We start from the raw sequence: 25,479 nt of genomic DNA, 5'->3' as shown, positions 1-25,479 counted from the left end.
TCCAGGTAGAGCGCGTGAGCCTCAGCCATCACCCGGCCACACTGAGTCAATGACCGGAACCAGGAACAGCCTGGTTAGTCAGCCCGGGGCAGGCATCTGTGTGTGTGTCATGTGTTGGTGCCATTGACTTGACCATCGGGCTTCTCTTAGGAGGAGAAAGAAATACTTTACGCAGACTGAAGGGCTGATGATAGGCTATATCCTTGCGAATCAACATGGAATTTGCGGGCCTGGTTGATCTTTTGACTCTCACTTCTTCCCGCATCTTGACCTGTCCATTCCCAGTGTAGCCGTGTCTGTCTTAAGAGATGAGCACACGTTTTATTCTACAGCATTGCTCTGATGGCCCAGCTAGAGCCAGATCTCAACCCAAAATGGAGCACTTCATCTAAATGGATTTCAGCAGGCAAATTTATTATTCAGGTTTTTGAGGATGTGTTTAATGAATTTTCTGTATAACTGCAGCTTCAGCCTAATATGTGCAGTCAATTAAAAAGACAAATATATATAAATTGATTACATATTTTTTCTTTGCCTTTTTAATTGACTCATTCTTTCCACACAGTTTTTGGCTGCCAAATATGTGCCAAGCACTGTGGTGAGGGGAGGAGTGGAAGTAATTATGTACTTACTGTTGCCTGTTTTCTATCAGTTCACCGCCTGCTGGAAAAGTTTTCAATCCTGTCACCGAAACGCAGTGGGGTGAATGTTAGCAGAGGTGGGCACAGAGCAATAGCTGGCATTCATTAAGGGTTTACTATGGGCCAGGCCCTGCAATAAATGCTTTGCGTGTTGACTCACTTGGTCCTCGTTTCCATTTGACAGAAGATAAGACTTAGGGGCTCCAAGAAATTCAGCCCGTTACCCAAGCATCGCACAGCTCCACGAGGTGGCAAAGCCCAGTTTCTGTCCCAAACCACTTTGGTGCCTGGGAGTGGGAGGCCAGAGGCAGCACTTATTGAGCCTGGCCAAAAGCAAAGGTGCTTCAAGAGGGCTTCACAGGAGTTCCTTTTTTTCATTTCTTTTTTTTTTTTTTTTTTTTTTTTTTTTTGCCTGTTAGGGCCGCACCCTTGAAGTTCCCAGGCTAGGGGCTGAGTTGGAGTCACAGCTGCCAACCTACCCCACAGCCACAGCAACATGGGATCTAAGCTTCGTCTCCAACCTACACCACAGCTCACAGCAACAGCAACACCAGATCCTAAACCCACTTAGCAAGGCCAGGGATCGAACCTGCATCCTCATGGCTCCTAGTTGGGTTAGTTAACCACTGAGCCACGAAGGGAACTCCCCAGAGTTTCTTTTTAAAGCTAAGTAAGGAACTTGTCAAAACGAGAATTTTGTGCTTAGTGATTATGAAAATGGCATTGGAATTGCCATGAAATCACTGATGCCAGAGCCGTGAAGGTCTTAGGAATTCTTAACTGGCCACTCAAATGTCCTCCAACACTAGTTACAGTCAAAGTGTAACAGCCTCCTCTGTTTTTACACTATTGTTCAATTGCAGAAACTTCTTTGCAAACAAACCAATGTGCCTTTTTAAGTTTTATTGACGTATAGTTGATTTTCATTAATTCTGCTGTACATCAGAGCGACTCAGTTATACATAATTTTTCATATTCTTTTCCATTATGGTTTATCTCAAGACAGCGAATATCCTGTGCTAGACAGTAGGACCTTGTTGCTCATCCATCCCTTCTTTCTTTCTTTCTTTTTTTTTTTTTGTCTTTTTGCCTTTTCTAGGGCTGCACCCACAGCATATGAAGGTTCCCAGGCTAGGGGGTCTAATTGGGGCTGTAGCTGCCAAGCCAGGGCCATAGCAACACGGGATCCGAGCCACGTCTGAAACCTACACCACAGCTCACGGCAACACTGGATCCCTAACCCACTGAGCAAGGCCAGGGATCGAACCCGCAACCTCATGGTTCTTAGTTGGATTCGTTAACCACTGAGCCACGACGGGAACTCCGATCCCTTACTTTCTTATCTTGCAGAAAACATGATTTTCCTGAACGTGGCTGTTAGGTATCAGAGGTAGAAAGCGGAGACAGAAATGATCCTCATTTTATCGGCACCAGTTGTAATTCAGCAGGTGTAAGAGGCTGGGATACGGACAGATGAGTAAGGCTTATCGGTTTCAGTAATGAATATCGCAACTTGGATTCCTTTTATTTCTTTTTCTTCCCTGATTGCTGTGGCCAGACTTCCACACCTATGTTGAATAAAAGTGGTGAGAGTAGACATCCTTGTCTTGTTCCTGATCTTAGAGGAAGTGCTTTCAGCTTTTCATCATCGAGAATAATATTAGCAGTAGGTTTGCCACATATGGCCTTTATTATGTTGAGGTAGGTTCTCTCTATGCCCACTTTCTAGAGGGTTTTTTAGATACACTTCTTTTTGAAGTATCATTTTAAGTTAAAAGTATTTTCTTCAGAATTTATTGGTCATCCTTTTTTTTTTTTTGCGGGGGGTGGGGGGGGGGACACAACTGCAGAATATGGAAGTTCCCAGGGTCGAATTGGAGCTGCGGCTACCAGCCTGCACCACAGCCACAGCAACTCATCTGCGACCTACACCACAGCTCACAGCAACACCAGATCCTTAACCCACTGAGTGAGGCCAGGGATCAAACCCACATCCTCATGGATACTGGTTGGCTTCGTTTCTGCTGCACCACAACAGGAACTCCCGGGTCATCTTTTTTAAGGTTTATTTACTAATACATTGCATTGGGAGTCTAAAAAATCTCCTTTAAATTTTTAAAAGAATATCTCATTTTCCCCCTTAATTTAAAAGTGTATATAAAAATACTAGCACATATATACCTGATACAGATATTAAGATGCTGACATATGTAATAGAAGTAATTTGGGGATACATAATACAGTAATGGATCATTTTCTTTTGTTTATCTGTTACCCATATTTTATGCAATGAACAGTTATTACATTTGTCATCATTTAAAAAAATAATGCTCAAACCTTTAAAAACATGAAGTTTTTTTAAAGTGTGGGACTCTGAATAGCTGTCATTAACTGAGCACATAGATGTAAATCTTTGTAATCAAATTTCTTTTATTGAGACATAACGGACATATACCATTGTATTAGTTTCAGGTATACAACATGATGTGACACATGTACCTATTGTGTAATGACCACAGTTAAGTCTAGTTACAGCTTTACATACAGTAACAGATTTTTTCCTTGTAATGAGAACTTTGAAGATCCTCTCAGTATCTTTCAATATACAGTATTGTTAACTAGAGTCACCAGGCTGTGCAGTTACATCCGCAGGATATATTTGTACTTTTGACCACCTTCCTCCCACTTCCCACCTCTGTCTACCACTGATCTGATCTCCGTATCTATGAATTTTTTTTTTCATTCCGCATTTAAGTAAGATTATATGGCATTTGTCTTTCTCTTACTTCACTTAGCTTAAAGTCAGTAAGGTCCATTAGTGTTGTTGCAAATGGCAGGATTTCCTTCTTTATGACTCAGCAGTATTCCTCTGTGTGTTTTCGTATTAAATTCTCCTTATCCATTCATCCACTGGTGGACACTTAGGTCTTGGCTACTGTAATAGTGCTGTAATGAGCGTGGAGTGCAACTATCTTTTTTTTTTTTTTTTTTATCTTTTGTCCTTTTAGGGCCACACCTGCAGCATATGGAGGTTCCCAGGCTAGGGGTCCAATCGGAGCTGTAGCTGTCAGCCTACACGAGAACCACAGCAACTCAGGATCCGAGCCACGTCTGTGACCTACACCACAGCTCATGGCAACGCTGGATCCTTAACCCACTGAGCAAGGCCAGGGATCGAACCCGCAACCTCATGGTTCCTAGTCAGATTCATTAACCACTGAGCCACAACGGGAACTCCTGCAAGTGTTTTCATTTCCTTCAGAGACATACCCAGGAGTGGAACTGCTGGATCATATGGTAGTTCTACTTTTAATTTTTTGAGGAACCTCCATATCATCTTCCATAGTGGCTGCACCAATTAGCATGCCCACCAGCAGTGCACAAGGGCTCCCTTTTCTCCACATCCTCCACAACACTTGTTACTGTCTCTTCGATGGTAACCGTTCTAACAGGTGTGAGGGGATGTCTCACTGTGGTTTTGATTTGCATTTCCCTGACAGGTACTGCTGCTGAGCATCTATTCATGTACCTGTTGTGCTGGCATCGATATGTCTTCTTTGAGAAAATGTCTATGCAGGGCTTCTTCCCATTTGTTGATTGGACTGATTTTTAGCTATTAGGTTTAAGAATTTTAATATTTTTTGGATGTTAAATCCTTAACATATATAAACACACCTCATTTTATTATGCTTTGCTTCATTGCAGTTGGCATATATTTTGTTTTTTCACAAATTGAAGGTTTGTGGCAACCTTATGTTGAGCAAGACTGTCAGTGCTATTTTTCAAACATTTGCTCACTTCATGTCTTTATGATTCTCGCAATATTGGAAACTGTTTTATTCTATTTGTTGTGATCTATGATTAATTAGTGATCTTTTGTTACTATTATGACTCTCTGTAGGTTAGCCTTTTTTTTTTTTTTTTTTTTTTTTTTTGTCTTTTTGCCATTTCTTGGGCTGCTCCCGCGGCTAGGGGTCTAATCAGAGCTGTAGCCACCGGCCTACACCACAGCCACAGCAACACGGGATCCAAGCCGCGTCTGCGATCTGCACTACAGCTCACGGCAACGCCAGATCCTTAGGCCACTGAGCGAGGCTAGGGATTGAACCCGCAACCTCATGGTTCCTAGTTGGATTCGTTAACCACTGAGCCACGATGGGAACTCCTAGGTTAGCATCTTTTAGTAATTAAGTGCTATGGGGTTTTTTTTGTTTTTTTGTTTTGTTTTGTTTTTCTTTCTTTAAGGCCCCACCTATGGCATATGGATATTCCCAGGCCAGGAGTCAAATCGGAGCAGGAGCTGAGGATTACACCACAGCCACAGCAATACCAAATCCAAGCCATATCTGTGACCTAAGCCGCAACCTGCCACACCACCAGATCCTTAACCCACTGAGCAAGGTCAGGGATCAAACCTGCATCCTTACAGAGACAATGTTTATAGATTATATCCCATGTAACATCATTGTATATAATGGCTTTATTTTCCTGTGCTGTGTAATATATCCTGTAGCTTATTTTATCCATAATAGTTTGTATATCTTAATCCCCCCACCTGTTTGCCCCTAATCTTTCCCTCTCCCTACTGGTAACCACTATTTGTTCTCTGTATCTGTGAATCTGTTTATTATATTCATTTGTTTTACTTTTTTAGATTCCACATAAGCTAATATCACAGTATTTGTCTTTCTCTCTCTTATTTCACTAAGTATAATACCCTCCAGGTCCATCTATGTTGCAAATGGAGAACTTTTTTATGGCTGAGTAGTATTCTATTATATATACATTTATAGCACATCTTTTTTATTCAGTCATATGTTGGTGGACACTTGGGTTGCTTCTGTATAAACATAACTTTTATTTGCACCAGGAAACCAAAAGGCTCCTGTGACTTGCTTGATCGTATCTGCTTTATTGTGGTAATCTGGAACCAAACCCCTAGTATCTCCAAGGTCTGAGATCTGCCTGTGTTTGATTTGCAAATATTTTCTCTCATTTGATAGGCTTTTTATTTTGATAGTTTCCTTTGCTGTATTAGTTTAATGTAGTCTCACATATCTACTTTAAGTTTTTTCACTTTTGGTGTCAGATCCAAAAAAAGCATCTCCATGATACATGTCAAGGCGCTGACCACCTATATTTTTTCCTAGGAGTTTTATGGTTTCAGGTGATACATTTAAGCCTTTAATTGGTTTTGAGCTGTTTTTTTGTGTACACTGTAAAGGTGTGAGTGGCTCAATTTCACTCTTCTGCATGTGGCTGTCATTCTCACACAACACCATTTATTGAACAGAGTACCTTTTACCCACTGTTTGTTCTTGGCTCGTGTCATAGATTAATTGACAGTATATGCATGGGTTTATTTCTGGCTATTCTGTTCCACTGATCTTGGTTAACAAACCCAACTAGTATCCATGAGGACACGGGTTCTATCCATAGTCCCGCTTGGTGGGTTAAGGATCTGGTGTTGCCACAAGGTTGCGGCTTAGGTCACAGACATGGCTTCGATTTGGTGTTGCCGTGAGCTGTGGTGTAGGTTGCAAATGTAGCATGGATCCCGAGTTGCTGTGGCTCTGGCATAGGCCGGCAGCTGTAGCTCCAATTCGACCCCTAGCCCGGGAACCTCCACATGCTGCGGGTATGGCCCCTAAAAGGACCAAAAAAAAAAACCTTGTTCCACCGAACGGTGTACCTGTTTTTATGCCACACCCATACTATTTTATTACAGTTTTGTGATGCAGTTTTATGTCAGAAAGCATGATTCTCCCAGCTTTTTATTCTTTCTCAGGATTCCTTGTCTATTTGGTGTCTTCTGTGGTTCCATACAAATTTTAGGATTGTTCCTTCTGTATCTGTGAAAAATGCCATTAGATAGATTTGATAGGGATTGTTTTAAATCTGTAGATCACTTGCGGCAGTATGGACATTTCAATAATACTCTTCTAATCCACGAGCATGGAATATCTCCATTTTTTTTCTTCAGTTTCTTTTATCAGTGCTTATAGTTTTCAGTGTACAGGTCTTTCAGCTCCTTGGTTTTATTTATTCCCAGGGATTCTTTTCAATACAATTGTAAATGGGATTGTTTTCTTACTTTCTCTGATAGTTCATCATTAGTGTATAGAAACACAACAGTTTTGTATACTGATTTTATATCCTGCAACTTTACTGAACTTGTTTATTCTAAGTGTCTTTTGGTGTAGTTTTAAGAGGTATCTGTATGTCCTGTCATGTCATCTACAAACAGTGATAGCTTTGCTTCCTTTCCAGTCTGCATGCCCTTTCATTGTTTCTTACCAAATTGCTCTGGCTAGGACTTTCAATACTAAGTTGAGACAAGTGGCAAGAGGGGGCATCCTTGTCGTCTTCCCCATCTTAGAGGAAAAGCTTTCAGCGTTTCCACTGAGTATGATGTTAGCTGTAGGGACTAATCAAATTTTTCATTGCTTACAATAAATATTATCTCCGACTGCAACTTGATCGCTAGGGATCAGTGGCCAGGAAAAATTTGTAAGGGCACAAAGAAGCAAGGTTACAATTAGAATAAAAGTTTAAAGATCAACAGAAAAGAGTAACAGTAATGTTTCAGAACACTGTGATGAAAGAGATGAAAACCCTTTTAAGGAAATTCAGTTACATATGAATCTAGTTTCTACTATCACCTATTCATGGCCAGTCTTGTTTCATTTCATCTTCCTCTCCTCTGTCTATAAATTATTTTGAAGCTTGGAGTTCAGTAGTTAACCAATTCAACTAGGAACCATGAGGTTGCAGGTTCGATCCCTGGCCTCGCTCAGTTGTTAAGGATCTGGCGTTGCCATGAGCTCTGGTGTAGGTCACAGATGCGGCTCGGATCCTGAATTGCTGTGGCTCTGCGTTAGGCTGGCGGCAACAGCTCCAATTGGGCCCCTAGCCTGGGAACCTCCATATGCTGCAGGTGCAGCCCTAAAAAGACAAAAAAATTATTTTGAAGCTAATCCCAGATATCATAGGATGTTATCTGTAAATATTTCAGTTTGCATTTCTAAACATTGAAGATTTATTTAAACCAGTATCAGACCTTAATAATACATCCCTAATATTGTTAAAATTGCCACTCAACCATGTATCATTTCCCAACTGTTATGTTATATATATACACACACTATATATATAAAACATTTTATTCACTTATTCATCATAAATATATAAATTACTGTCAGGATTCAAATAAGTGCATATACTATGATTGGTTCATGGGTCCTTAAATCTCTTAATCTAGTATTCCATAGCTCTTTCATTTCCTTGTAATTTTTTGAGGAAACTGGGTCACTTTGTAGGGTTTTCAGTGACTTCATTTTGCTAACTGCATTCATTACAGTGTTAATATACTTTATATACTTGCCTGTTCACTGTATTTATCAGCTGGTAAATTGAGAATCTTAATAGTTTTTCTTTTAACAAAATTGTGTCATGGGTGGTAATGTGATCAAATACTATTTCAAAGCCATCATCTCGAGTAGGTTGGGTGTGATTTTAAAGCCATCCAGGTAAATGAAAGGACTCTAGTCAGAACATCTGTGAAGCAGTCAGTTAGTTGGATTTGCCTTTTCTGGCATAGCATTCTAGTTAAAATCATCTACAGGAATCTTCTGCATGGATCCAAATGCGTAAGAGGAATTAAATGTCCAGGAAATCTCATGGAATTGGGCCCTTCATGACTGTAGTGGGCACTGCAAGCTATGTATATTAATGCTTTACAGACCTGTGATGTCTACTGAAATAGTTTCTGGCTATTTAACTTGAAATCTCTAACAGTTACTCATTCATACTAGCTACGTTTCAGGCTCTCAAAAGCCTGTGTGGGTTGTGGCCACCATACCAGATGGCGGTGATAGAGTATTTCCATCATCACAGAAAACTTTCTTGGACAGCCCTTTTTAGACTCAGATCATAAAAGTACATGAAATTTTTTTGGACATTCAGCTAGACTTTTGGATGTTTTCTATAAATCACGTAGTTTTCTATAAATCATATAAAAATGACACCCCCTCCTTTTTTTTGGTGCCACATATGGAAGTTCCCAGGCTAGGGGTTGAATCAGAGCTACAGCTGCCAGCCTACACCACAGCCACAGCAATGTCAGGTCCAAGCCGTGTCCTTCACACCTCAGGGCAACACCAGATCCTTAACCCACTGAGCGAGGCCAGGGAGCAAACCCTCGTCCTCATGGTACTTAGGTTCATTTCCGCTGAGCCACAACAGGAACTCCTATAATTGCCCTTTTAAAGCCTGAATGTTACAGGATTATTCTTTTGTTTGTGGAAGACATGAGAAGTGGGTTTCTGGACCAGTTTGTTGTAAACACTCTTAAGCCTGTCCTGTTGTGTGCTGAAGTTCAGCTTGCTATAATATCCATCTCTGGACACCGTCATATCCAGAGAGCAGACCAAGAGGTGACATGCAAACACATAAGCCCAGGCACTGACAGGAAAGCTGGTGATGGTTGCTGGGCTAGAGTGGTCAGAAACCAACACGACAGACAGACAGCTCTTCAAGTTTCTATTTTACAACATTTTCATGGAATGACTTCATAGAAGTTTTATAGCACCAAACACAAGTCAGCAGAGAGCGAGCCAAAAAAGTTGACTCTCAGATTGTATGTTATATTAGAACTAAATCTTATAGCTGATAGGAATTCTCTAAATTCTAGAGGTGTTGTGAAGAAATGGCTTTTTCCCTTGATGCCTGTTCTCAGCTCTCTTACCTGTAGACATCAACCTAATGGCTCACCTCCAGGAGTAGCCTTTTACTTTTATCTCAATCTGGTCTGAATAATCTTTTACAGCAGAAGTTCAGAGTGAAATCGAGAGGATTTTTGAACTTGCAAGAAGACTGCAACTGGTGGACCTTGATGCAGATACTTATTAATCATCCAGCTCAACTCAGTAAAACCTCTGTGGCCCCTATTACAAGATGTCTTCTCCTAAGGTAAGCCAGGTTGTTAGTGTTTGTTGTGTAATGAAACTTTACTAATGTGTGTTTATATCCTGCTTTCCAATTATAAACAGGCTTTTACCTTCCACAGAGGGTTTGAGAGAGAGATGGTGATCAAGAATTGTTAAGATTCATAGAAGCAGAGGAGGATGATTAATTTCATGGTGTAGAACAGTGATTCCCAAAGAGCAGCCCATGGATTCGTGGTGGAGGAGCTTCTGAGGCGCTGTCAGAGGGTCCATTAGGCGAAGAGCATCTCCATGGTAAGTAACACTGAGACATTCGCCCCCTTTTTCGCTGTTCAGACATTTGCGCTGATGATGAAGAAGCAGTGGTGGGTGACGTCTAAGCAGGAATCACCAGCCGATGTTGTCTTCTTCCTCCTCGAGTTCTCCCTGCTAAAGCAAACCACCCAGTTTCACTTGACAATGTCCTGATGCAATAACAACTTATCCTATTAAATGTTGACTTGACTCTTCAGGACAAGCTTTTTTAATACTCTATTAACAGAATAGGAAGTACATTTCAAGTTCTTTGGCTACGTAGTCTAACTTGTCTCAAGGACAAGTGCTGGTGTGATTACTAAAGTCATAAACTAAACTAGCCACTTTCATCCTGGAACCCCATTTTTATTTGAAACTGATATGCCATGTGGATTCAGACTCATTCAAATTTCAGGACAGACTGATGAAATTTAATATAACAGTCATAAAAGTTAATTAGGGTTTCAGATTTCACATGGCAGCTAGTCTTTTAAAAAAAAAAATTCCACTTGTTTTACTGTAGTATCAAAGAAAAATATCTACAATTACCTATCTGAAAGGCTACTAAATTGCTCCTTTTCTGGATTACGTATCTGTAAGAAGCTGGATTATCTGTGTTTCAAGCAAAACAATATACTGTAGCAGATTAGAGACAGGCTGTTTCAGCTGTCTTCTAATGAAGCCAGGCATTCAAGAAATTTGCAAATAACTTAGCTATTTTTATCAAAAAGTGATATGTTAACATGTAAAGGGGCTATTCCTTTTTTTAATGAATTAATATTTTCAGTTTTCTCATATGTAAATATTAGAGAGATAACAGTTCACATAAACAAAAAGCTCTTTGGAGTTCTCAACTTTTTTTTTTTTTTAATGGCTGCAACCACAGTTTATGCAAGTTCCTGGGTCAGGGATTGAATATGAGCCACAGCTTCAGCAACACCAGCTCCTGTAACCCACTGTGCCAGACAAGGGATCGAACCTATACCTCAGCAGTGACCTGAGCCACCGCAGTTGGATTCTTAACTCACTGTGCCACAGCAGGAACTTCCTCAACAATTTTTTAAAACATAAATCAAGAAACAAAAAGTTTGGGAACTGTTACCTTGAAAATAGATTAGACTTAGAACAAGCTCCATGCTAGTGATCTTTGAAGCTTACAACTGAGACTTAGGTTAACATGCTCATTTTGCAAATCATCTTAAATAGTCTACTCTCTAGATCAATCTATTATAAACCATTAGTGCTGTGTGAAAAAGGCTCCAGAGAAAGGAGTGAATGATGAACTTTTTTTTAACCTATTTAAAAATCTCATCTTTGACAGGTGGTAAAAAGGTTAATAAAATTTTGAGGGAAATCTCAACCTTAAAACGTCAGCATCTAGATGGTTAGCAGCAGATAAGCTGCCCCAATGTCCTCTAGTAAGTCTTGCCTTCAGGGGATTACACTGAATACATGAGACCAGGCAGGTTTTGTTCTGCTAACAAAAACCAGACAGGTGGACGCCTGTCCTGGGAGAGAACCCTCTCATCAGCACTGGCCTTCATCCCAAAGAAGGAAAGTTTTGGGTTTTTTTTTTTTTTTGCTGTGGTGTGCAGCAGCAACCCCCTCAGGTCCCAGACCAGGGGTTGAACCTGGGCCACAGCAGTGAAATCACAAACTCCTAACTACTCGACCACCAGGGAACTCCCTGTACTTCTCGCTATGAGCACTTATCCAGGTCCTGGTCGTGGCTTTCAAATGGCTATAGTTTGTTCTCTGGTGACCTTGCTTTGTTAATGTCTAACACCTAAATAGTTATCTTGAATGAAGTAGGATCATCGTTTCAAAACTTTGGTTTGAAAGATGGATCTATTTGGCCTTGCTTTACTATTCACTTCTAATCAGGGAGCACACTGTCAGTTTAATTTTTTATTATAGTTGATTTACAATGTTCTGTCAATTCCTGCTATACAGCAGTGACCCAGTTATACATATTTTATACACACACACATTGTTCTTATACTGTTTTCCATCATGGTCTATCCCAAGAGAGTGGCTATAGTTCCCTGGGCTGTACAGCAGGACCTCATTGGTCATCCATTTGAAATGCAATAGTTTGCATCTACTAACCCCAAACTCCCTATCCAACAACCCATTCCCTTGTCCTCCCCTGGTATATATACACAACAGAATACTATTTACTTGGCGGTAAAAAAAGAACAAAATAATGCCATTTGCACAAACATGGATGGAACTATAGATTCTCATACTAAGTAAAGAAAGTTGCTGGTTCTTGATAATCACTAAGGAACTGATCTGAGACAACGGAAAAACCAATTTTTAAACCAGTCAGTTACCCGGATTCTGGCCCCTGAACATATTCCTCCTTCTAATCTTTGCTTTACATACTGAGCTTTAAGCCTGTATGCCTCTGGGTTTTGACCTTTTTTAAAATGAAGGTTTATCAGAAGCTTCAAGAATTATATCCATTTGTAATTACTTGGCATATGTTAAAACTCATAAAAATTTGGAACCCGTTTGAAGTTTGGACCATGTCAAATCATTAGTGGTTTCGGCTTCCTGTGACAGATTTCCTGTCCTAACCCTGCCTTGATCATTTCCAAGACTCAGCTTTCCATAGTCTGCATAGTCAAAAGCAGACTTCTTCCTGTCTGTTTCACAGGCTTGTGTTTCAGGCTTGTGTTTTTCTTTTTCACATGTCTTTCCTATCAAAGTGTCAATTCCTTTTTTAACTACTGGCAACTTTTCTATCATGGGGGGTAACAACTGTTATTACACCTATTCACTTCCCGGTGGTTTATACGGGTGCGGCATCTGTGTTCTACACAACAGTCTACAGACAGGCCCTTGCAACCTGACTAATAGGACAGGGGGCCTTGTGAAAAGGAGGAGGGAGGAGCACACCAGCAAGGGCAGAGGCGCCCTTCCCTCCTCCCCCTTTACCTGGGGGAGGTGGGGGGTTGTGTGGCTGTGAAGCTGGGCCTGGACTCGGCTGGCCTGAGTGTGCCCTTCGGAATGTCTGCCTCCGCAGGAATCGTTTGATGTGATCTTGGATGAGAACCAGCTTGAGGACGCCTGTGAACACCTGGCCGACTACCTGGAGGCCTACTGGAAGGCCACCCACCTGCCCAGCAGCAGCCTCCCCAACCCTCTCCTCAGCCGTACTCTGGCCACTTCGACCCTGCCCAGGAGCCCGACTCTGGCCTCTCACTCACAGGTAAGCAAGCAGCTCTTCCCTGCGGCCGCCTGGCTAGGATCTGTGCCCCGAACCCGGGTGCTGTGCTTGTTCCAACTGGGCAGCTCTATCCAGAATGTGACAAACGCTGAGTCCTCAAGTATCTCCAGTGTCAACTGAGTACCTATAAGAAAAGCAGAATCCGGTGAAGGTATAGAAACCTGTAAGAGCCCCTAGCCCCATAGCCTACTAAGACAGGGATGGCAGAACTTTCTACATGGGGGCAGCCGAGCCTGTGGACTCAGGCTGCCTAGGTTCCTATCCCTCACCACCTCCTCCCTGCTGTGTAATCTTGGACCAATTCCTTGCCTGCTCTGTGCCTCAGGAATACTAGTGGCCACCTACCTCATGAGGCCATGTCGTGACCTGTCCCATCTCATGTCTGTTCTCAAGATTATCAGGTGGCTGTATTGATGACAATGTATGTCACTATCTTACAACAGTGCTGGTCTCATTACCTGCCATTTAAAGTATTTGACATTTTATTATTTTTTTCCCTTAAAGCCATCATCCTAAGAAGTTTTCATCTTCCCTTACATATTTGAGCAGCCATGTCTAAGCATCTCAAGGACCTGTATCTGTAGTTGAACTATTAGCAAATGAAGGAACACCCTCCCTCCTCCACTTACTCATTAAAAAAATTCCTCTGTGCACTGTTCTAGGCCCTCACAAATGAACATAAAGTTCAACATAATACAATAGAAACCTTACAAACGCCTCTGGATGTTATCAAAAGAAGGAACAGAGCAAGGTTAGATTTCACTTTCAAATCCCTCAAAAAGGGACTCCACTGAGAATGACTTGCTTTTGTGATAGTCTAACGCCTCCGGAATTGGCTGAGGCCTGTGTTTGCCCCCTTTGCCTCCAGGGTCCTCCAGGCAATCAGAGGACGGATAGCTCAGCCCCGGGCTGGTCTGCTTCCCAAGTTGAAGCAGCAGCCTACCCGGAGCCGGTCTGGAAACCCCAGCACTGGTCTTTGTCCTCCACCCAGCACCACAACCACTGCAGTGGTGCCGGCTGCAGCCTCTCCGGGCAGGAGACGCTGGACTCAGAGACACAGGAGAGTCGAGACTTCACCAAGGAAGATTCCTGCCATGAGCCCGTGGACCACTGTGCCGCCCACCGTGACCACAGCCACAGGGCGGAGCCCCACAGAGGTGGCAAGCACAGACACCGCGAGTCCCGGCACTACACCACAACGAGTGCAGCATACAGCGGAGCCGCCACAAATTCAAGGACACAGAAGGGCTTGCCAGGAAGTGGAACGAGGCTGGGGACTGCAATAAGGATGTTTACATCCGCCAGTGACGTTCCTCCTTTTGTGTTGTTGGGGGTTGGTTGGTTTTTTGTTTTTTGGTTTTTTTTCGGTTTTTAAAGTCTGGTACACCACCACCCTCACACTCAGTCTGGAGGGCATCTACATCGCAGTCATATTTGAACTGTATATTTTGTACCTACTGCTTAACTAGCAATAGCATGAAATAGGGTATTAATATTCTTTTTTTCCTAAGTGCTACCTGAATTGTCCTGGAAGGCTGCCATCCTCTCCTTGCGGACTGGACTATTTCAACTGTCTGGGCTTGAACAAAATCTTTTGCCATCCCTATGGCATTAGTATTTTAAGATGCATAGCTGACATTTTGCAAAAGGTAGTTGATGTATCCAGCTGGCCAGGACTGGCCCATATTAAAAGTGGGATTTCTTGATTCTCGTGATTTTTAATATGTAGGCACCGACCTGATTTGCATATTCATCCATGGACCACTGTTTCTTGCTTGTACCTCTGGCTGACTAAATTTGGGGACAGATTCAGTCTTGCCTTACACAAAGGGGATCATAAAGTTAGAATCTATTTTCTATGTACTAGTATTATGTACTGTATAGACAGTTTGTAAATGTTATTTCTGCAAACACCTTATAATTATATATATTATATATATATACATATATATATATCAGTTTGACCACACTGTTTTAGAGTCTTAATGCCAAGTCAGCAGATTTGCTTTATGAATTACAGGGACTAGAAACGCCCACCTTCAGGAAATTTGTAATACCATCGTCCAGACACCTATCCCCGTTCTAGGAGAAAGTCTGTTCATACTGTAAATACGTGTGACTGCTTGACTTGAACAGGCTGATTTCTGAATGTTTTTCCATCCTTGTAAGTCAATGATTTTGACCGTAAATGAAGGTGAATATAATCAAACTCCAAAGGTTGTTCTACTCCATCGGTGGGCACTGCCTGCGACAACCGCGTGCTTCGCGGCCCTGTCGTCTGAGCCGGAGTTCCGTGTGTGCATGCGTGTGGGTCTGGGTGCGAGAGTGTGCACGAGTGGATCTGAATGCGGAAGACGGATGAAGAAACCAGCCTGGCGTCAGGCGCCCACCCACCTGCCCTGCAGGTCACAAGCCGCGGGATGCTGCGGGGTAAGGGGGGCGGGCAGGGACGGGAGGAGGCTCACAGCCAGAGGGGGCGCGCATCTGCTGGCTCCTTGTTCTTGCTCCTGGAGAGGAAAAATACAGGCAACTTTTAACTGCGAGTGTTTCACTGGAAATGGACGATCTCTTATCGTGCTTGAGTGTCTGAGGAGGAAATGTCTACACGCTTGTAGGGTTAATTTCGGGGGAAATAACTTCGTCCGACTCCTCCCGCTGCCTCGCCTGACTGCACCGTCCTTCCCTCCCGCTGTGCCGTCTCTCCGCTTTGCCTCCCCTTCCACCCCCTCCTCCCCCACCAGCTCCAACCGTCTCGCTGTCCGTCAAAACCCAGAAGTGCTTCTTATAACCAAAGTTTCTGCTCTTCGCAAGAAATCGGCAAAATGAGGTGACTTGAAGTGAACAAAAACGCTGAGAACATGTTCCTACGGCAGACCTCTCCACTGAAGGGGAAGCCAGAAGACGCTGTCGCCAGGCGTCCGCGGCACGAGGTGGCTGTCACGCTGAGGCTGAAGCCTCCTCTGTGTCTTTTTAGGGTCCATCTGTCCAGCTGTGACTGGACAGGTAAGACAGTATTCCGTGTGCAAGTATCCAGCCCTTGAAGTCTGTCCCCGGAAAACTGCCTGTGATTACCTACCTTCAGATCTGCACATTTTACTACTTTGTTAAATAGGTTAATCTCTATTTTTGTTTTGCTTCTTCCATTATTCCAGGTTCTTGCCAAATATTGCTTGGATCTTTCTATTACACATTTAACTCCTTATTCTCCTCCCCCCAAGAGAGGTTTAAAAATGAGTTACGTATCTACTGTTTTCTCAGCTAATATAAATAGGAAACATTTCCCTCAATCAATCTCTTTGTTAACTAATTCTATACTATTGACATACCTTTATTGAATATAAAAACAGCAGTCATATAAATTTTTGATGTGAAATAGTCCCATCATTGGGAAACTATTCCAATTTAGAAATCACTTCTATAAAAGATTTCCAACAAACTTTCCATCATGGCCCCATCCATCCCTATATGAAATTTCATCCCAATTAATGACTTTGGAATATTTAAATTCTTGAGGTATAGCTGCTTTTTTTTTTTTTTTTTTGCTGCTACCATTAATCCTTCTCAAACAGTCATGCTAACAGATTCCATTTTTTAAATTTTGTACCCATACTGTTTCTCACTTTACTGTGAAACATAATCGTCCAAATCCAGAGTATTCCTCAAAAGCCTATCTAGCAGGATTTGACATAAAAGCATCTACATGTGACATCTGTACAGTGGGCACAGGTGTAATCAGTGCGAACTAAACATGCAAATTTAAAAAATCCAAGAACAATGGCATATTTACTGACTTGTGGAATGTAAAATCTTCGTCTCTTCAGAGAGCAAAGGTTTAATCTTAACCTAGCTGGTTGTAGAATCATGGTTTTGTAGTTGACCTAGAAAATGCTGGAAATGTTCTCAATAGTTGGATGTTTTCTCGTCAAACCTATTTCAGTTTTTCCTTTGCTCTTTTTCTCTAGTGCTCTTTTAAGTTACTGTTACAAAAAGGTGCTGCTAAATTGTAGGATGTCTTAGTCATGCTGTACTTTGGGACAAATGTCACATTTTGACACGGTCTGCTAGGCATTCATGTTAACAGTCACTGTCGGCTACACTGAAATGTCCAACAACCTGGTGTAAAGTCATTTCATATCACAGAAATAGAGCTGGCTTCTGCGCTGCTGATCATTAGTAGTAGTGACTGCCACTTTAGGAATGGTTCTTCGAGCTGAAAGTAGGTTAAATACTCACCAGCACCTCCCACTCATGGCCCATCTTCCTGTGGGGCCTTGCCAGTCACTGAGGGCCTGCAGTGGTCTTCCCATCACGTCTGATAAAACGACAGCTTCCGGCAGGTAAAAGGTTCCTGAGGCCTGAGCACAGCCGAGTCAACTTCTCCCCACCTTCATTCTACGTATTCAGCAATTCTTGACTCGGATTTTAAATTTTATTGTTCATTCTTAAAATGGAGATCCCTCTTGATGATGAATTTAATTCCTCACCCTTTGCGAAGTGATGCAGTGCAGGATATTCTCATCTTATTCATACGTCAAGTGTCACACTGTCAGAAAAAGCAAGTAATTAGATGGCTCTGGTTTGGCTGTTGAATTATGGCTAGCTTGTATTTTTAACTATTTGTATTTGGTTACACTAAAATACGATACATGGGGAGTTCCCAACGAGGCACTGCAGAAACAAATCCAACTAGGAACCATGTGGTTTTGGGTTCGATACCTGGCCTCACTCAGTGAGTGGGTTAAGGATCCGACATTGCCGTGAGCTGTGGTATAGGTCGCAGGCATGGCTTGGACCCCACATTGCTGTGGCTGTGGTGTAGGCCAGCAGGTACAGCTCCAATTCAACCCCTAGCCTGGGAGCCCCCATATGCCACGGGTACAGCCCTAAAAAGCAAAAAAATAATAAAAAATAAAATGTGATACATGGTTTGAAGTAAAATGTACTGTTAAATTAAAATGCTGTTTCACAGACGTAACTATGATAACATTTAATATGTTAAAAAATTTTCTCCACATTTCCTTGGTTTTTTTCCTTTTATATTTTTCTTACATGTCTGTATTCCTTCAAATTGTATGTGGGAATTCTCACTGTGGTTCAGCAGGTCACATACATGACTAGTATGCATGAGGATGCAGGTTTGATCCCTGGCCTCGATTAGTGGTTAAGCTCAAGTGGGTTAATCTGGCATTGCTGTGGGCTGTGGTGTAGGTTGAAGATGTGGCTTGGATCCCACAATGCCATGGCTGTGGTGTAGGCTAGCAGCTGCATCTCCAATTCAACATGCTAGCCTGGGAACTTCCATATCCCGCAGGTGCAGCCCTTAAAAAAAATTGCATGTATTTCCCAATTTGTTCTATTTTTGAAAGAAACTCACCGAAAAATGTCTACTTTATAGGAAAACATTTCATCAATATTTTTTGTCTTTACTGTTTTTAATATGCAAATATTTTTCTTCTGTTTTGCCTGCATTGCTTCTATTTGGTATCTGTGGTATCAGTTAAAACTTCACACGATTGCTACTAGGCTCCTTCTACGATTTCTGTTCCAGCTTAGCACCTAAGACTTTACAGGCAGCGTGAGAAGAAATGGATTTTGTCTATTTTTTAAAATGAAGTGAAAGTCTAGGGAAGTATGCTGAGCCCTATAAACAGAAGTACCACAAGTAAATGGTGTTTCTCTTTAGACAAATGACATCTATTGGACAAAAGACAGAGTGAAGGGTGGGAAGTAACCTATTTGAATCTTTTGGCACTTGAAATGTGTTTTCCCTCATTCAAGAAGGATATAATGAGAGGTTCTATTGTGGTTCAGTGGGTTAAGAACCAAACATACTGTCTGTGAAGATGCAGGTTTGATCCCTGGCTTCCCTCGGTAGGTAAAGGATCCATCATTGCTACAAACTCTGGTTTAGGTCACAGATACAGCTCAGATTCAGTGTTGCCATGGCTGTGGTGTTCTGCTGGCAGCTTTGACTTGACCCCTAGCCTGGGAACTTCCATATGCTGCAGAAGCAGCAGGGAAAAGAAAAAATAAGGATGTAAGGAAGATCTGTCTGAAGCTCTGACAGAAAGCACAGGGTTCCTGCCTTCAAGCCTGGGGGCAGGGGTCAAGGGCATGCCTATAGGGTAACCTGGAGGGATGTGTCAAGTGCCAAGACAGCAGGAGACAGAGGTACGAGGGGTGTAGAAATGCCTAACCCAGCCTCAAAGAAGGCTGTGTGAAAAAGGCTTCCTCAAAGCAGAGGCCTTCTGAAGCTCACCTGATCCACGAGACCTGGCATTCCTGATGGATACAACAGATTCGAGAAATTCCTAATGGAAACCTATCAGAAAAAAGAAAAACTATTAGGCAATTACTTCCAATTATCCACTTTATATGCCCATGGCTCAATTTTGGGTAGATGTGAATTTACAGAACATTTAACATTAAATGAGACAGCTTTTAAACTATGGCTGGGTATTGAGTATTTTAATATATCTTACCTAAAAAAGCAGGTAGGATGAAGCAAGCCCACCGTTACAATTAATTTTAAAAAGGCAGTCCTCTTAAACTGGCCACTACGGGGAGAGATGTGTTTGGTCACATTTGCAGTTTGGATGATTTCAGATTTTAAACTGTGAAGAGGTCTTTTTTGTCTTGATCTGGCCCAGTCACAGCTGCATGGTCTGAGGTCGGTGTACTGTGGACCTGCTTCTGTTCGGTGATATGATGCCAAGGCTTAGCTCTAAGTGCCCGGCCACCTTCCAGCTCTCAGAGGATGCTTTTTTCTCTTTCTCACCACTCACATCTCTTAATAACCTGTATGTGATCCATCAGGTGATAAGGTACCCAAATTGTGCAGTATTCTCACTTTTAATCTATAGAGTAAAAAAAAAAAGTTTCATTTTCGTTTTCAGTTTAAAATATGAAGGGGGGACTTCCTGGTGTGGCTCAGAGGGTTAAGAACCTGACATAGTGTCCATGAGGATGTAGGTTCAATCCCTGGCCTCGCTCAGCAGGTTAAGGATCTGGCATTGTCACAAGCTGAAGTATAGGCTGCAGATTCAGCTCGGATTTGGCGTGGCTGTGGTGTAGACCTGCAGCTGCAGCTCCGATTCAACCCCTAGCCAAAGAACTTCCATATTCCACAGGTGAGGCTGTAAAAAGAAAAAAAAATGTTTTTTTAAATATGAAGGGGAAAAAATTAAACACAGTGAAGGGAGAGTGTCATTTAGGAGAGGCCCAGAATTCAGGTGAAAGGAAGTTGATTAACGAAATAGTCAACAGAAAAAGTCAGGTAAAATCCCCAGCTCAGTTCCCGGCACATGATACATAAGTTATAGTTCCCATAACCTGAATTCGTAAGCAACTTGTACACATGAACTGAGGAACAGAAAACATGCTTTATAACCACATTAAATATTGCGGATTTTCTTTTGTTAAATCCCCTGATTTTAACATTAAAAATGATTTGCACTCTTTACAAATTAAAACAAAGACCCCAAGTAAAAGTATGTTCCAGACATCTATAGGCATCCCCTTTTCTTCATACTGCCTTCTTTATACTCTGCTAAATCCATGAAGAAAAAAATTATTTTAAAAACACAAAGTATAATCTCCATCTGCCCCCTGACTAATTCCTCTATGAAGCAGAATCTCTTGATCAAATCTCTGGGTTCCCGGCGGAACAGCTGGCAGTCTTCAGTTTCCTCAGCAACCACAGAATCAATCTGTGGCCTGACGATTGATTCAAGTTAAATTTAAAAAAAAAAAAAAAAAAAACTGCACAGCAAATGTTTGGAATCTTCACTTCTATGGCTCCTTCACTATTGCTTTTGCATTTCACAAATCTTGCAGTGAAGAAACCTACACAGTCCTCTTTGGCCAGCCGGATCATGTCTTCTGTTCTGCTGTCTCTGAGACAAAGTTGGTGTCCCGTGATGGCACCACCAACGGATCGAATTGCTGCAGCTGTTTCAACTGTTCAGATGTCAGGCCGACTCCCATCATCCCTGCTCCTCAGATTTGAGGCTCCTGCTCAGGACAATGAGCAAACACAGATGAACACCCTCGCCTGAGCAAGTGTGCCTGTTACGACCAAGTTGTAACTTTCACCAATTCCAGAAATAGAGTAACCACCTTATATTTTCTAACCATTCATCTGTACACTTTATTCATTTGCTTTTTATTTTATGGCCGCACCCATGACCTATGAAAGTTCTCAGGCCAGGGACTGAATCCAAGCCACAGCTTCTGACATATTGCTGGATCCTTTAACTCACTGCCCAGGGCCAAGGATGGAACCCACGCCACCTCCACAATGACCTTAGCCGCTACAGTCAGATTCTTAACCCGCTGTCACAACAGGAACTCCAGTAAACAACCTTTCAGAGCTGTTTTTCTGGGTAGTGAAGTGGGAGAGGGGTCAGTGACTTGATGAGTACCTGGGACGGCCCACGTGCAGATCTAGTACCACCACAGCAGAAGGCCTGACCTTGACAGGTAGAAACAAACAAGTTCAAACTGCAACCCTGCCCCACTGGAGCTGTTGGGCTTTGGGAAAGTAACCTTGCAGAAATGTTTCCTCATCCACAAAAGAGATAAAACGCCCAGTTCTGAGGCTCACGTAAGGGGTACCATGCCTGGCACACAGGGGTTGCTCAGTAAGTGGAGCATGACTATCAGTAACAGCAGTAGATGACAATTCAGCTTTGTCTGTCAGACTCCCCCAAACAGACAGGAGTTTCTTGGGTGTCTCAAGACGCCTCTCTCTTGCCCATAACAACCGGAGGATAATTGTTCTTTTTGTTGTTGTTTTTAAATGTACCAGAATACTAAGACATAAGTAAGGCTGAATCAAGCAGTTAGAGAAATACCAAATCATAAGGAACTGAGCAATACTTGCAAACCACTACTACAAAAGATGCATAAAACCTAAGTCACCATTTCACAATGCCTATGTTAATGAAGATCTCTTTTTTTGGTTTACGTCTGAAAACCCATTGTTTATTAACCCTGGAAGGTGGGGGGCGTTCCATCTCTTTCTGGGTATATACTGTGCATGTGCATACACACACACACACATAAAATTTAAGTAACTTCTCAAGCCTTCTTTTCATCTACAATGTAATTGTCTTAATTTCTGAGTCTAAAAACCAGCTCTAAACTGTTTTTTAATTTATGTATAGTTCCAGGGACTTACTAGAATTCTGCACAGGGAAAACCAACGGGAGACGTTTGAAACAGCTGAATGTGAGCATCACTACAGATTTAACTCTAGTCTCAAACATCACAGGCTGAAAATCTAGTCATAAATACAGTTTTAATAAAAGCCAGAACAGGGAGTCCTCTTGCGGCACAGTAGGTTAACGATCTGGCGCTGTCTCTGCTGTGGTATAGGTTTTGATCCCTGGTCTGGGAACTTCCACATGCCATGGATGCAGACAAACACACACACACACACACACAAAAACCACCCAGAACAGAAAGACAGTGCTAGGTAAAATAAAGTACAAGAAAGCTTTTTAAATATTCCATATTTTATATAAGAAACCATAAAGAAGCACAAGTTCCTGTCATGGTTAGGCGGAAATGAAATCTGATTAGCATCTTTAGGAATGCAAGTTCAATCCCTGGCCTCGCTCAGTGGTTTAAGGATCCTGCACTGCCATGAGTTGTGGTGTACGTCACAGACTCAGCTCATACACTGTGCTATGGCTGTGATATTGGCCAGTGGCTACAGCTCCACTTTGACCCCTAGCCTGGGAACCTCCATATGCCATGGGTGTGGCCCTAAAAAAAAAAAATACAGAAGAAATAATCCTGAACCATTTTCTTCCCCATGGCTAGTCTTTTGATATCCCAGTTATTAAAGCCTGTTTGGGCTTTGATGTGACATCAGAAAGAAAACATTTTCCCTATCAGAAAAATACAGGACTCAGGGGGGCAGAAAAGTTGTTTGGTAACAAAATTCTGAGTAACATGAACGAGAGCCACAAGTCAAATAAACACCTAAGTGGAGTCCACCTGAGCTCTGTGACATTTTCACACAACAGTCCAGAAGGAAGGCATGGGAAAACACTGTCAGGAGGTGAAAATTCTCTATGGGCAATCTGGAACGGCTGGCTCTCGTTAGAGAAACTGCAATTCTGTCTCGGAATTCTTCTCTGATGTGTCTCTACCCATAACCCTCTGATCCCCACCGTGCTTAAGTTTCCGTGACTCATCTGATGACCCAGACACAACCGCCCTTCCCTTCTTCTCACCTGGCGCTGCAGCTGAAGGCAGGGAAATGTTCCCAGGGCCCAGGCAACTTGTTCTTCGTTTTCTGCCAGCGTGACGGTGCATGTGCTGTAAACCAGCACGCCCCCCGGCTTCAGCAGCTCAACTGCCTAAAGCAAAGTGTCATCAGACTGTGCAAACCACAAGAGCCAATACACATTCCAAGATCTCTATCTATGTATATAAACCTTTTCCAAGTGTTTGAAATAAACGCATGCTGGCCTGTAGAGCCAGGATTCTCCAATTAGTGGTCCAGACCAGGTGCGCTTCAGTATCTTGGAGCTGTTTTAGTCCACAGGGACCAAGACCTTTCCAAATATGATCACTCAGTTTCACGGCTTTAGACTCCACTTTTACGCTGAAAATTCACCAGTTTACATTTTTAGGTGAGATCCCTTTTTAAAATTTTATTTATTTTTTTTTAGGGCCGTACTTGCAACACATGGAAGTTCCCAGACTAAGGGTTAAATAGGGGCTACTACAGCTGCTGGCCCACACCACAGCCACACCAGTTCTGAGCCACACTCAAGACCTACACCACAGCTCACAGCAACGCTGGGTCCTTAACCCACTGAGGGATCAAACCTGTATACTCATGAATACCAGTCAGACTCTTAACCTGCAGAGTCATAACAGGAACTCCCAACTCCAACTATTCTGACCAGGCACTACTGTCCTTTCTGCAGTTTGCTCCATGGGTTATTACCGTGAAATACACTAAATTCCTCACTCCTCTATTTATTTTCCTCCCCAATTAGAATAGAAACTCTCCATATAAAGGCGAGGGCTGACTACCATACAGTCAGCACTGAGAGGAGCATCTTACACAGAGGAAGTGCCCAATCAGTATTTGTCCAGGCACAGTGGGTTAAGGATCAAGTGCTGCCACAGCTTCAACTTAGGTTGAGACTGAGGCTGGGCTCTGATCCCTGGCCCAGGAGCTCCAGGGATGGACAAAAATTGAAAAATAAATTACTTTATATCCAAATTTTTTGCATCAGTTAGTAACTACATGTTAACAACTCTTTTTAGGCTAGAACAGAATGTTTGAAATTCAGAAATGTCTCAGAGAGGAAATCACTACTGCCTGTGATCAAAGAGTCAACATAAAGGAAATCTAGGTCTCTAGTTTTCTGTGAGTGTGGTAAAGTCTAAATAAAATTTACCATTTTAACCATTTTTAAGTGTACAATTCAACAGCATTAAGCACATTCACACTGCTGTACCATCATTACCATTATCCTTCTCCCAAACTTTTTTACCATCCCAAACTGAAACTCCATCCCCATTAAACAGTAACTCCCTGTTCTCCTATCCCCTCATGTAATATTTGGTCCCCCTGTGTCTGGCTTATATAACTTAGCATAAATAATGTGTTCAGAATTCATCCATGCTGCAGCACGTATTGGAATTTCATTCCTTTTCAAGGCTGTATAATAGTCCATTATATGCAGAGACCACATTTTACTCTTCCATTCACCTGCTGATGGACACCTGGGTTTCTTCCACATTTTGGTTACTATGACCAATGCTGCTATGAACACTGCCTGCTCTCAGTCTTCAAATATCAAAATAGTAAAAGTCACCTTTCTCCCACAGCAAAGTATCATCACTTACCACAGTAAAGAGTTTTCTCTGTAATGGTTGATATGGTATCATTTCCTTCAAAGTCCAAGTACAAGCCATGTATGGTCTCTGTCCCATTCCACTGCAGGGGGCATCAAGAAGAATTCCGTCAAAAGATTCGGGTAAGAATGGAGGTTCGCCTATAAAGAGAATTATAAACATATTTCCCTCTGCCCCATTAAAATAGAAAACTCCTGAGATAGATATGGTTATCAGGAATTTAAAATCATAATCTGGAGTTCCCGTAGTGGCTCAATGGTTAACGAATCCGACTAGGTTAAAATCGTAACCTTGAGTTCCCGTCGTGGCTCATAGGGGTTAACCATGAGGTTACAAGTTCGATCCCTGGCCTCAATCAGTGGGTTAAGGATCTGGCATTGTCATGAGCTGTAGGTCGCAGATGTGACTCCGATCCCTCATTGCTGTGGCTGTGGTGTAGGCTGCCAGTTGTAGCTCTGATTAGACCCCTAGCCTGGGA

At 42.3% G+C, this 25,479-nt stretch overlaps 2 protein-coding genes across 3 annotated transcripts in view; one reads left to right on the top strand and one right to left on the bottom strand.

Moving 5' to 3' along the window:
- LOC102166590 (putative methyltransferase NSUN6) overlaps positions 9,170-25,479 on the bottom strand; it is a 64,458-nt gene continuing 48,148 nt past the window's right edge. Inside the window, exons 4-11 of one of the 2 annotated variants that reach the window (XR_002336341.1) lie at positions 24,993-25,141; positions 20,965-21,128; positions 19,598-19,972; positions 19,375-19,437; positions 17,349-17,658; positions 15,510-15,622; positions 13,096-13,573; positions 9,170-10,015 (exon numbers count right to left, since the gene is read on the bottom strand). Coding sequence is in view for 1 of the 2 variants with exons in the window: in XM_021064809.1 (XP_020920468.1) it covers positions 17,647-17,658; positions 19,375-19,437; positions 23,360-23,485; positions 24,993-25,141 (350 nt within the window). In the remaining variant the exon portion in view is untranslated. Of the gene's footprint in view, positions 10,016-13,095; positions 13,574-15,509; positions 15,623-17,348; positions 17,659-19,374; positions 19,438-19,597; positions 19,973-20,964; positions 21,129-23,359; positions 23,486-24,992; positions 25,142-25,479 lie in introns of both variants that reach the window. The other variant, XM_021064809.1, reaches the window with a different exon arrangement.
- LOC100624251 (voltage-dependent L-type calcium channel subunit beta-2-like) lies at positions 9,746-14,747 on the top strand. Its single transcript, XM_021064810.1, is given in 4 exon segments — positions 9,746-9,880; positions 12,912-13,097; positions 13,984-14,302; positions 14,305-14,747. Coding segments are annotated over 4 exon segments (627 nt in total). The 5' UTR covers positions 9,746-9,877; the 3' UTR covers positions 14,424-14,747.

This window comes from Sus scrofa, chromosome 10 (genome assembly GCF_000003025.6).
Source record: "Sus scrofa isolate TJ Tabasco breed Duroc chromosome 10, Sscrofa11.1, whole genome shotgun sequence".
Taxonomy (NCBI): domain Eukaryota; kingdom Metazoa; phylum Chordata; class Mammalia; order Artiodactyla; family Suidae; genus Sus; species Sus scrofa.
This window is presented reverse-complemented; position numbering and strand designations above follow the sequence as displayed.